Source organism: Triticum urartu, chromosome 7A (assembly GCF_056163025.1).
Source record: "Triticum urartu cultivar PI428250 chromosome 7A, HENAU_Tu73, whole genome shotgun sequence".
Taxonomy (NCBI): Eukaryota; Viridiplantae; Streptophyta; class Magnoliopsida; order Poales; family Poaceae; genus Triticum; species Triticum urartu.
Window position 1 is genome coordinate 722,218,032 of NC_141879.1, and position 12,741 is coordinate 722,230,772.

At 44.1% G+C, this 12,741-nt stretch overlaps 2 protein-coding genes across 2 annotated transcripts; one reads left to right on the forward strand and one right to left on the reverse strand.

The window, feature by feature from the left end:
• Positions 1 to 2,629: 2,629 nt before the first annotated feature.
• LOC125521304 (Pseudouridine synthase family protein) lies at positions 2,630 to 6,127 on the reverse strand. Its single transcript, XM_048686355.2, has 7 exons — positions 5,744 to 6,127; positions 5,321 to 5,464; positions 4,556 to 4,819; positions 4,194 to 4,393; positions 3,579 to 3,657; positions 3,203 to 3,378; positions 2,630 to 3,098 (listed from the first exon to the last, which is right to left on the reverse strand). The coding sequence occupies exons 1-7, from the start codon at positions 6,077 to 6,079 to the stop codon at positions 2,960 to 2,962; spliced, it is 1,338 nt and encodes a 445-aa protein (XP_048542312.2). The 5' UTR covers positions 6,080 to 6,127; the 3' UTR covers positions 2,630 to 2,959.
• Positions 6,128 to 7,999: 1,872 nt separating this feature from the next.
• On the forward strand, positions 8,000 to 9,885 carry SWA1 (transducin family protein / WD-40 repeat family protein). The gene has a single exon (XM_048684220.2). It carries the CDS (start codon positions 8,099 to 8,101, stop codon positions 9,713 to 9,715), a length of 1,617 nt encoding a protein of 538 aa, XP_048540177.2. The 5' UTR covers positions 8,000 to 8,098; the 3' UTR covers positions 9,716 to 9,885.
• The last annotated feature ends 2,856 nt before the right edge of the window (positions 9,886 to 12,741 follow it).

Genomic DNA, 12,741 nt, shown 5'->3' on the forward strand with positions numbered 1-12,741 from the left:
CTCTCTCTCTCTCTCTCTCTCTCTTCTACTTCAAAACCATCCTTTTCTTTTCTTTTTTGCAAATTCATCAACCATCTCGTATGTGTTTCACGTCTAAGATATCACCATTAGAAGTGCTATTAGATTTCTAGAAACTACCAAATTGTTCTTCTTTCGAATACATATTTGTGGCAATCATACATTCTAGAAACCTTTGTGAAAATATTTGTTAGATAATACACTTAGAGCTCTTTAGATATTTAAAATTGGACCTGAACGCCTACAAGTACACTAATTCATCAACTGACACATATTAATCCACAGAAGAATGTGATTTTTTTCTATTTGTTGTTTATTTTTGTATAAAAGAGATTCAATGGAATGAATGTGTTTATTATAAAAAATATATATTAAGAGACAACAACATAACTTTGCCGCACAATACGGTTTTAATTTGAAGCAAATGTACTAACAATGTTAAATATTTGAACTGTATGTTAATACTTAACTATATGAAATATGCTCATTGAAATTTGTGTTAACAAAAATAAATTATAAATAAGTAAAAAAGTTTATTATAAATATAAAAATTTTGCACATTAAATCTGCAGGGTGCGTACATATAAAACAATGTCTACTCACTATAAAGGTATCACAATCATCGCTGTTAAATCCCCTTGCGGCAATGTAAACATATTATGAGATGACTAATCGTCGGCATCATCCCTTCGGTGACTGTTATGTCTAATCACAAACCTTTTTTATTGACCTATTATAAGAAAGGTGTCGATGTATAGTAATAAGTAGAAATTCCAGTTGACTATTGCTATTTGTAATCAAAATTCATTTCAAATTATTTATTATAAAGTAAGAAAAATCAACAATATTAAAGTTTATTTCTGACATGATGCATGTTTTCATCTATTACACATACTCAAAATATAAAATAATAATAATAATTGTACTACGCCTCTTACAAATCAGTTTAATCATTTGTCATCCTTTCTGATTTTTCCCTCATACAACACATGCATGAAGGTACCTGACGTTCTACCAAGACGCCATCGGTCAGGCTTTCAAGGGTCGCTATTAGATTGGCTGGGTAGAATGAATGCACATAACCATGCCCTTCTCAGTGTTTTTAATTGCTAGTTGTGGCAGGCTTGAAAAAAAAATGTGAGAGATGAGATGGAAATAGAAGACCTGAAGATGGTGGCTAGATGAAAAAATTTCATGGTTGAGGAAGAGAACTCGGACATCCAAAGCTCTTCGCATGGTTGTGGCTCTGATTGACAATGTCAAGATCAATATTGATGAAGCATTCCCATGGACTGGAGCAAGAGGTGGCGACGGTGTGATTATTCATGACCACAATGACAATTTTGTTGCAAGAGCTTGTCATCTTCTCCAGTGACGTTCGACTAGAAGCTGCGGATGAACAGTCATTAGAACTAACTAAGCAGATCCATGTGAATGGCTTATCTTCAAGATGAATAACGAGGTTGTTGGGGAAAGTTGAATGAGGAAGTAAAGGACTTCTCGGCCAGGGGGCTCTTGTAGAGCACCCGAAGGCTTGGTGCACTAATTCCAACATTGTTTGGTGAAGCCGGTTTCACCGGACGGCCAATAAAGTAGCTCATAAGAGCAATGCTACGGGGACGACAATGTTTGGATGACTCATGCACGGCGATTAAATCGAGCCGACGAATCTTGAGCACAGCTGAGCAGTGGCCGCTGGATCCTCTGGTCGTGCACTTATCGTCCATACACTGTCCTGTGTGGAGCAGTTTCGAGCTCATAATTTAGTTAGGGAGGCTTGCGCTCATAAAACCTGGTTGGGCCAACTGTTGGAGTACGTACTTTTGGCCCTACCAAGGGACCTACAAAAGATACCTGATATTTCGGTAATACAACCGGCCTTTCCACTAAAACAAAGAGGGAGCACATTCTTTTTGTGTGTTAGGGCATGCATTTGTTTTATGGGCTATTTATAAAATATTCTGAGAACCAACTAGAGGTTGGATGTACGTGTGAAGAACAATAGCACACTAGCTGAGCCACCTCCTCCTCCAAGAAAGAAAGTTAGGGTTCTTGCCTCTCGCCGGCGCCGACGCAGGTCCGCCTCGTCTCCGGTGGCTCTAGGGCCACGGAGGCGCGATAGATCCTGGCAAGGGCCGGCGGGAGGGCTCCGTTTTTTTTTCAATCTTGCTAGGGTTTGTGTCCTGCCCAAGAAGGTGAGACGTCGGCGGCTCTCTGAAGATGGAATAAAGGTCTCTCCGCCTAGCCCCCATTTCAACGGTGCGTCTGGCATCGTTGGTGGGTGTGTGGAGGTGTGTCTCCGGCAGATCTATCTTTGGTGGATTTGCTCGGATCTCGTCGTTGTTCGTCTATGTTCATGTGTCTTCAGTTTGGATCCTTCCGATCTATGTTATTTTTCGTCGGCGGCGGTTGCTGTTCTGGGGTGCTGGTCCTATGGGGCCTTAGCACGACGAATTCCCGACTGTCTACTACAACAAGTTGTGCCCGACTCCGGCGATGGAGGGGCAAACTGAATACATTACCTGGGGCGATCCAAACGCGTCGAAAGTTATTTGTTCTTCGTTTTCGGCCTAGTGTGATACCAACCACCTGATCTCCAACAAGCAGCAGGTTTTGATGTAAGCCAAAATTTCCATTTCACAAGAGCATTGTGTTTCAGTGTATTTTACACCTCTGTACAGTGCACACACATCAAATTGTGCTAAAATGCTTTCAACACGCTTAATTAACCATGCATTTTCCCTAGGTTCCTTCAACATAGAAAAAGAGCACTAAAAATATGTTTCCAAGACTTGTCAAAATTCCTGAAGTCTTCCTTGGTGTAGTGGTGATCTCTGGTTGAACATGACGAAAAGCTTGAAGACCACTCCGTCAGTTTGGCCATTCACTCAGAGATGCACAAGTCCAAAGCAGCATTTTCTGTGTTCTCCATTTGCATTAATCACACTTGAGCAGCACTGTCGCTATCTTGGCCTTCACTTGTCGGTGTAACACGACGCAACTCATCAAGTACCTCAGTAAAATCATCTGGAGGGGGACATGAGAACTCAAGTACCTTTCCAGAGTGGGGATGCTTGAATCTGTCAAGGAAACAATAACCAAAGTCAAATGCAAGAAAAAATTCCTAAAAGGAAAATGAGACCCAAGAAAAATGTCAGTAAGATGCATCTTGGATAATACATACCCGAGCAATGCAGCATGGAGACATGGCCTGTCTATCTTTGATACCAGATTTGTAAGATCACCGTGATATTTTGAAGGAGTTCTGGGTCTCAAAAGTGACAATGCCATGCTTTTGGTACCTCCATATGTTTCATCACCAAGTAGGGGGTTCCCTAGATATTTCGCATGTGCCCGGATCTGAAAACCGGTTGGTGCGGGATAATTAACAAGATAAAATAAGTGGTTGCATTTGAGAATCATTTTTTCCAACATTGAGATGTACACTGTATATAATTCAGAATTCCAACCGTTGCCTAGAATGCTTTTTAAGCAACGGCAAATTCGAACAAATATTGTAGTTAGTTCTTAAAATATGAGACTATCATGTAATGTATCACCTGGTGAGTGCGCCCTGTCTCCAATCTCCACTCTACCAGTGCAGACCCACCAGCACAAAAGACCTCTCTTACTTTATACCTGTAAAATTTCTTGAAATAGCAGAGAAATAAATTTCTGGTCTTGAGAAGAAAAAACTAAGCAACCAAGCTTGAAAACATTTGGAAGTTGCATAAGCAATATATAGTATTTCAAAATAAAATGATGGGGACAGTATTTATGTGGAGAAGTTCTACTCTTGTGAGCGAGCTATGTATAATTACATGAAACAGCAAGGTTTAACTTCATAACTCTTCGCCAGCACAGCTAATGCTAGGAGTAAGGAGTCAAAAGCAAGGAATTAAGTTGAATTAATCCCTCTTCACACTACTCAGCATAATAATCTAAACAGTATGAACCTTTTGGTCATCTTGCCTGTATGACTATGACATCAGGCTGGTTTCATCCAGAAGAACTTGCCTTTAGGGACAACAGATCATTTTAACTAGAAGAACTTTCTTTTAAAAAGAAAATCATGAAGTATTTATTCAGAAACATTATTTTAGTATGTATGCTTGGCTGTCCTAGTAAGTATTTATATTTTAACTAAACAGCTTTGGAGAAGCAGCATGAATCACCTACTAGCAGCATGCTTCGCATATCTGTGGCCTGATCCAGGAGCAGCAACCATACGTATCCGGTTGTTAGGATCACGAGATATAGGAACTTCAATTCTGGCAGAATTTGGGCTAGGTACACCACAAGTAAGACTGATGTATACCCTACTTATTGTATGCAACTTGAATTGCTCTGCTAATTGAGCATGTGAATGCTCATCCTGTCAACAAGGTGAATCCAAAGTAAGTCCATAACAAACTTGATACAACAAATAAGAGAGACCAATGTTAATAGGTAAACAATAACAATTTCATTTTCATATGCAAGTCCTATGGGAAGCTATTAGTGTTTATATTTTGGGACAGAACCGACTGGGCAATACCTTAGCTACAACAAGAAGTCCGCTTGTCCCCTTATCAAGCCTATGCACAATACCAGGGCGCACAATAGCTTCGCGGACCTCTGAACTTACTTCACCAATAGTAAATTGGTCAACATCAAATACGTCAACATCATCATCTGAAGATTCAGGGCACTCATCATAAATTGGACTGCGTGCTAAACAGGTAAAAGTTGAAATCTTGCAGTGGTGAAGTATAGCATTGACTAAGGTGCCATTTGCATTCCCTGGTGCTGGGTGAACAACCTAAAAGTCAAAACACATAGAATGCAAGAATAATTATTCTCCCTACCAGTAGAAAGAAAACTGCATGTAAGAGTTTAAAAAATTAAATAGAATTAGGATGGGGGCAATGTTTTGTGGAAAAGGTCGTTAACAGGACAGTATAACCAACATTAACTTGAATGTCGATGTACTACGGAAAACACGTGAATGAACAAGCCTCAAAATTTGAAGTAGAACGAGTTACCTTTCAGTATACACTGATTTTACAGGTAGCCAGAGACTTCTCATCAACTGTATGTGTGGTTATCTACTGGATATTTTTTTAATCATTATGTTTCTCGTTTAACTAGACACCCTCATTAAGCTCATAAGTCTCATGCTGAAGGTCCAGCTATGTAGAAAATATGCTCTCCACAAACTAGTGTACATAAAAGTGATAAAACCTTATTGAGACATTCCTAAGAACAAGGTAACTACAAGTAAATCTTGCTCCTCCATATCACTACAAAAGATAGTGCGTACCATATGAGCCGGTTTGTTCACAACGAGAAGATGTTCATCCTCGTAAACAATGTCCAGCGGGATGTCCTCCGCCTCTGCCCTCAGCGGCTGCAGCTCCGACACGGTGCAGCTGACCTTGTCCCCTCCCTTCACCGTCTGCGAAACCTACTACGTGCAGAAGCGCAAAGCAAGCCAGCTTTAGAATACCATCAAATGCTACCAACCCACGGCGTCTGCACCGAAACTTGCACTATTTTTGTATCATGCAATGCATTGTCTCCTCAGCTGTTTAGCATGAATATTTCTAGTTTGAGCTCACAACTGTTGTTTTCCAATATACAGGAGCACTCTGGTTTAAGAGAACAATTAATAACAGATAAGAAATGCTTAAGAAGCTTCCTAGCTGAATTTTGCAACGGCGAGAAGATGTAAACTTCCTAGCACCTTGGAGACGGGGCGGCCGTTGACGGCGACGAGGCCGGCGCGGATGCTGGCCTGCACGCGGGCGCGGCTAACGCCCCCGCCGCCCAGCCGCGCGGAGATCCACGCGTCGACCCGCGACCGCCCCTCCGCGGCCGGCACGGCCTCCTCCAGGCGGGTCCCGGCGTGGCCTCCCCTCCGCGCCGGCGCAGGCTCAGCCTCCGCGACCGCGTCCGAGGAGACGCACCTGGGGCGAGAGGAGACCCGGAGGGAATGGCTTCGGCTCGCGCCGCGGCGGAGGAGCGCGGAGAGCGCGGTGGCGACCGCCGGCGGCGGCGCCGCCGTCGCTGCTGCCGCCATGCTCTCTGGTGGGTTGGGTCCGTGGCTACCAGTCGAGCGGAGAGCGGAGGAGCAGGAGGATAACGTTTGGATATTTTTGGGCCTGAAATGGGACCCGGTGTTTAGATGGGCTGGATTGATCTCTGTCAAACTATGGGTCGGGCTGAATTCCATATCTGTTTCTTTTTGCATCTGATGGGATTTGTCATCTTTGTGTAAGTTTGAAGATTACCTAAAAAAAGGTGTTTCTCAAAAAAGAAAACTTTAAAAATAAGTTTGAAGAGGAGCTAAAAGAAAGAGTTTGGAGAGTGCCTAGAAAAATTATGAGTTTGAAAAGAATGGCAAAGACAACTTGATAGAAACGGTCGACCATGGGGGAGCTCCCGCACGGTCGATTCGAAAGGCACCAACAACATAGAACGCCCATGCATCTTCTTCGTTTCTTCTGGCTCGGGCCACCTGCAGGGATCCCAGCGGGAATTATTATGCAGGGCGAATAAGTGAGTGCCATGTGCCCATGTGGGCAACAACTTCAATCAAGTCAATTTTTTTTGCTGCTTTAGTCATCCGAGATGATGAGCCTCATTGCTTGGCTGGCGTTCAAGATCGATGAGTACTTAATTTAGGAACTCCACAATCAGTGATCTTGACGTTCTTGCACGTGCAGCTGAGCTTTTTGCCGGATCAATGTTGTTCTTATATGCTCGTGCTTTAACTTGGAAAGATGGCTGACGCAGGGGTGGCGTAAGGCCCCATGCAGCCAGGGCCTCGGCCTGGGGCATGGCTGGCTGACCCTTTGTCGTGTATAGCTACAACTAACAGTATATGACACATTTTGTGATTTTGTCACACGTACATACACGTCACTCCGACCTGACGCCGGTACTAGGCAGATGGATTGGTCCTTAGAACGGCGGTGTTCAACAGGAGATTTCAACAAATGTGTTCCGCTCATGGATAATCAGCCAACCAGCACCAGCCAAAGATTGTCCTCCGCCACTTGCGGTGAGCGTCACTATTGTATCTATTCGCGCTTCCTCTATACCGACGAGTACTTGGAAACAAACGAGAAGCAAAATAGTCTAGCTCGGCTGAAGTCATTTTCTATAGGTTCCATCAATAATATGTAGCCGCCACATGTATAGCATACTTGGTATTCTGAATAGTACATATTCAGTATATGCTTTTCACTATTCATATACCAGAAACAATAACTAATAACATTTATTTATTTTGACAAAATCCAAAATAATGGTAAAATATTTAAAAAATTCAAAAGAATTATCTCAAAAGTCTCAAAAAGACTTTGATATAATATCTTTTTTTTGGTTCAATTTTTTCCAAAAATATCAGTGATATACAAAACTTTGGGAATAGTTTTACCAAAATTTCAGAAGCACAAATTAAACTATTTCTACATATTACAAAACATTAAAAATATAAATCATAAATATTCATGCTATTTTCAATTATTTATGTCATATTTAAATCATTTTAAGAAACATTCCGCACACAAAAATCAGTTTGAAAAAACATTTAGCACAATCTTCAATTGTTTGAAAAACAATTTCACTTTCAACTCATAGTTTTCTCACACACGTTTCAATTATTTCAGACATATTTCATTCGATCTCAACCTTTTAAACATACACCAACAAACTTAAAAAAGTATTCCACGCACAGTTTCACAATAGTTTCGTCAAACAGATTTTGAAATAATACGAAAATTCGTATTTCAAAAACTAGTTTGTATTCTACTTTGTTAAGTCTTTTAAAAAAATCTGATGTGAAGCATTTTCGCTGTTCCTTTAGAAGCTGGCCCATTCTGTTTAGAGGAAAAAACCTGGGATCATTTCGGTATAAAACGTTAAGGCTTCTACAGGGCCGAAATTCTTGAAGACGCGCAGCAAAGCCTTTTTTCCCACGCGGCCCATCACTTAAACCCATAAACCCTCCTGTCCATCCCCCCGTCCGCCTGCAGCAGCTGCTAGGGTTCCTCTCGTCCACCCCGCCGCCGCCGCCCGTCCACCCGCCGCCGCCATGGCCGCCGACACCACGAAGCCGCTCTTCCCGGCGGCGCCGCACACCTCGCTCCTCCCGTCCCACGGGAACGCCAACCGCCTCTCGCCGGAGGCCGCCTACTGGCGCAACTTCCGCTCCTCCACGCTCGACACGGGCTCCACCGCCTTCTCCGTCACCCACCTCGCCTTCTCCCCGGCGCACGCCAGGCCCACGCTCGCCGCCGCCTGGTCCTCCGCCGTGCACCTCTTCGCCGGCGACCCGCTCTCGCCGCGGCCCAAGACGACCGTCTGCAAGGACGGCGCCGCGTTCTCGCCCTCCTTCCGCTGCGACGGGGCGCTGCTCGCCGCCGGCGACGGGAGGGGCGTCGTCCGCGTCTTCCGCGTCGACAAGCCCACCGCGGGCCCGCTCCGCACCCTCTCCGCCCACGCCGCGCAGACCCGCGTGGTCCGCTACCCGGAGGCCGGCGGCGACAAGGTCCACCTCCTCACCGCCGGCGACGACGCGCTGCTCGCCTACTGGGACGTCCCCTCCGAGACGCCCGTCTTCACCGTCCCCGCCGCCCACCGCGACTACATCCGCGCCGGCGCGCCGTCCCCCGTCGACCACAACCTCTTCGCCACCGGCTCCTACGACCAGAGCGTCAAGCTGTGGGACGCCCGCACGGGGAAGGCCCCCGCTTTGTCCTTATCCCATGGCGCCTCGGTGGAGAGCGTGCTGTTCCTGCCGTCCGGCGGGTTGCTTGCCACGGCTGGAGGCACCACGGTCAAGATTTGGGATGTGATTGGTGGTGGCCGGCTCGTGCACTCGGTGGAGAGCCATGTCAAGACAATCTTCGCGCTCGCGCTCCGGAAGATGGGCGCCACTGGGGAAACTCGGCTGCTTAGCGCAGGGAGTGATGGTTATGTGAAGTGCTTTGATTATGGGGAGCTCAAGATGACACACTCAATGCGGTATCCCAAGGAATTGCTGTCCGTGGCTTGCTCGCCGTGTGGGACGGTGCTTGTTGCCGGGTCTTCAAAGGGTGACATCTTTGTGCGCAGAAGGAAGAAGAATGCAACAGAGGAGGTGGAAGAGGAGGTTGTAAGCAGCGAGTTCGCCTGGACAATGCCCAAGCCAGAGAAGCAGGCGCTCAAGCCGAGCTACTACAGATACTTCCTCCGCGGCCAGAATGAAAAGGCCAAGCAGGGCGACTTCGTGATCTCAAGGCCCAAGAAGGCGAAGTTCGCAGAGCACGACAAGCTGCTGAGGAAGTTCAGGCACAAGGACGCTCTGGTTTCAGCATTAGCCAAGAACAATCCGAGGAGCGTCGTGGCAGTGATGGAGGAGCTGGTCGCAAGGAGGAAGCTGGTGAGATGCATCGGGAATCTGGACGTGGCCGAGCTCGGGCTTCTCCTCGACTTCCTGCATCGCAACGCGACCCTGCCGAGGTACGCAAGGCTGTTGCTTGGGGTGGCGAACAAGGTGCTGGAGATGCGCGCGGAGGATATCATAAGCGAGGATGGGGGGAAGCTGAGGGGGTGCATCAGGAACCTTAAGCGGATGGTCGTGGAGGAGATTAAGATACAGCACACGCTGCAGGAGATCCAGGGGATGATATCTCCCATGCTCGCGCTTTCTGCGAGTAGATTAAAGTGAATTTTTGTTACCTGTTTGGGCTGCCATAAGTGCTCGTGTATGTTCATTTACGCTTCATAGACCATGCTTGCTTGGTGGTGAAATTTTGGCTTGTTTCTACTGAGTGAGATCCTAGTGCCTAGAGACTTTTGATCCGATTGTTCTTCTAGTATGTCCCCTTATTTTGATGATGTTCAGTATCGATCCATGTATCCTGTGCTGATCATCGTGCCAGAGCTAGAATGGTTACATTTATCTGGAAGAAATCGATAGTTTTGCTGTTCCAGAGACTGGAGCTTTTCTTTGTCATTTTTCTTGCAGGCCTGTCTTGATATTTTTGTGAACTTTGCAATGAATCGTCAAACGAGTTCTGGACAACGGCAATCCTTCTCCTGTCACAACAAAATTTGCGAAAGTTGGCTGCTTCTTTCGCACTCCTTAACCCATCCCAAAACATGCTACTTTCACCTTGCATCCGGCTATCAGGTATTTTTATTCTTACCTGTTTCAATCCTAAATTCAATGCTCTGCAATTACCACATGGCCATAATCCTGACTTTTGATCGGATTATTTCTCTAGTATGTTTATTTTAATGATATCCAGTTCAAGTGATGTGGTCGCTTATTCCTTGTGCTTCTCATATTTGTGCTTCTCTTCCAGACAAATATAATCAATCATTCAGTTTCTAAGTTTCTAGAGACCCTGTGGCCAGAGCTAAAATGGTCACATTAGTCTGGAAGAAATCGATGGTTTTGCTGTTCCAGAGAGCATTTCTTGCCCTTCCATCAAAATGCTATAACTGCATTAAACTAGATGGTACCTATATATAGTGAGCATTTGTTTTCTTAGCTTGTTGAATCATGTACTTGGAATGACCTGAAGCTCATCTGCATGATACATTGGGTTGTACATGAGAACTGCTGGTTTTATCAACAAAACGTGTATAGAATACTCAAAAGAACCTTGGTGTGTTGTCATGCACTTGGTATGGAACATAATATGTTCAGTAGCTATTAGGTCTTGCTCGCTCTCTGCATAATTCTCTGGTGGACTCTACCAGATTATATAACACTTGCAAAAGATGTTGCTTACAGTACTAGTTGAGCAATGTACTGGAGGCAGCTAGTGCTGTTCGATTCAGTGATTTAATTGATGTTCTGAGAGGCACTAGGCACATGGCAGAAGTTGAGTATGCCAACATACATGCATTGACTCTTGTGCACGTCTACGGAAAGTTGGAAACACTGAAGAGAGGTTTCTTTCATATATATATATATATACTCATGTGTAGTGTATAGCTGTAGAGATTTCAGATTTGTAACAACACCTTGTGCTAAGAGGAATAACATACAACGTTCAAGTTTCCATATTATTTCTGAAACTTAGACCCTGATCTATTAATAATATTCTGATTGACTGCTCGGTTTTTGGTGAAGAGCTTAGTTAGCAACTCCATGATTTTGTGAAAATTTTAGCTTGTGTTTCTGCTAATCGAGTTTTTGAACAGCAGATAGTTCCGAGTTTGGTAGAAATCAAGTTTTCTTTGGATACTGTAAATCATGCATTAGTAGCCAGCTGATGGATACAGCTAGCTTGTGATATTTTAATCTATGTGTTGTGCTGAATGTTGAGTTACATGCATTCTGTATTATTTAAGTTACATGTTAGTCCTGGGTCTCCTGAATCGTGCCTCTGCATAGAGTGCATTCATTACAACTAAAAGTGGCTAGACATTGATTCATTACATTTGGGACTTGAACTATTTGTGTGTTATCCAAGATTGTAAGATTTGAGAAAGTTGGCTGCTTATTTCGTACTCCTTATTCCTTAATCTCTTTTGATCCTTCCCATCCCTCCCTTGGGTAGTGAAACCGTTTTGCTGATTCTTATCTCTTTCGATTCTCAATTCAATGCTCAATGCTCACCACATGACCAGATTCATAGTTTATCTGCTTGTTTATGAAGTGCCATAATTTACCAGTTGCAGCTTCTTGGCTTAATTATATGGTTGCATTTTCCCTATGATTTATCACTGGACTTGATTTTGTCAAGTGTTGCCTACTTAGTCACTCAACTTATTGTCTGAACTCTGAAGTGTCTAGCAAGTACATAGACATAACTTACCTTTGATCATATTTCATCCACGACAAATTGAATTTAGTGTCATCATATTTCCCCTTCTACTTATTCCAGATCTGATGCTGTTTCTCCTAGTGAATGCTTAAACCCCTTTACCCATTTGTGAATTCTTGGGATATTAGATGGGCTACCTATGAATTATGATTCCCTGAATCTTGTTTTGTCTACAGATAGGAAACCCAAGTTTGAGTTTGAGGAGGTGGAGCCCTCCAGGAAGGGGAGGTATTTGACAAAGAGGCGTTTGAAGCTCCAGAGGAAGTGGGAAAAGAGGAAGAGGAAGGAGGCCAATAAAAATGATCCACGGCAATATCAGACCCAAGGGGGAAGAACAAAATAGAAATTTCCTACAGCTGAAGCTCGACTCAAATATAAGATCAAGGTATCGACAAGTCAGCCTTGTTTTCTCTTTTGCTATTTGCTTGGCTTGGTTACTTCCTCACTGAAACATTTTGACAATGTGTGGTTTCCTTGACAAGGAAGTTGTTTGCTTGCTTTTTCTATATTAGGTATGGGACTTGCTAATATCAGACCCAAGGAGTACTTTATATTTAGATCGTAAATTGGAAGATGCCTAACATTATAAACCTGAACATGGTTTGACAGTTGACATCCATATGTCAGCACAGTACCGGCAGCCTGTTTCCAGTTCTTATGTCCATAAACACAGCTGGTGGCAGCGCTTGGTTCTGATCATTAGCCCTCAGGCCGACTCTATATGTGCACATCTTTTCAAGTGCCCACTGATACATGTCTTCTTTTTATCCCCAGGCACTTGAAAAATCCAAATATGAACAATAGCTGGTGACAGTTTGTCGTTTCACTGTAGTATCTGAAAAGGAGCTCGAACTATACTATCGGCATGTTGCACTTCATGGGAAAACACAATCCCAGAATGCTGATCTGGTTC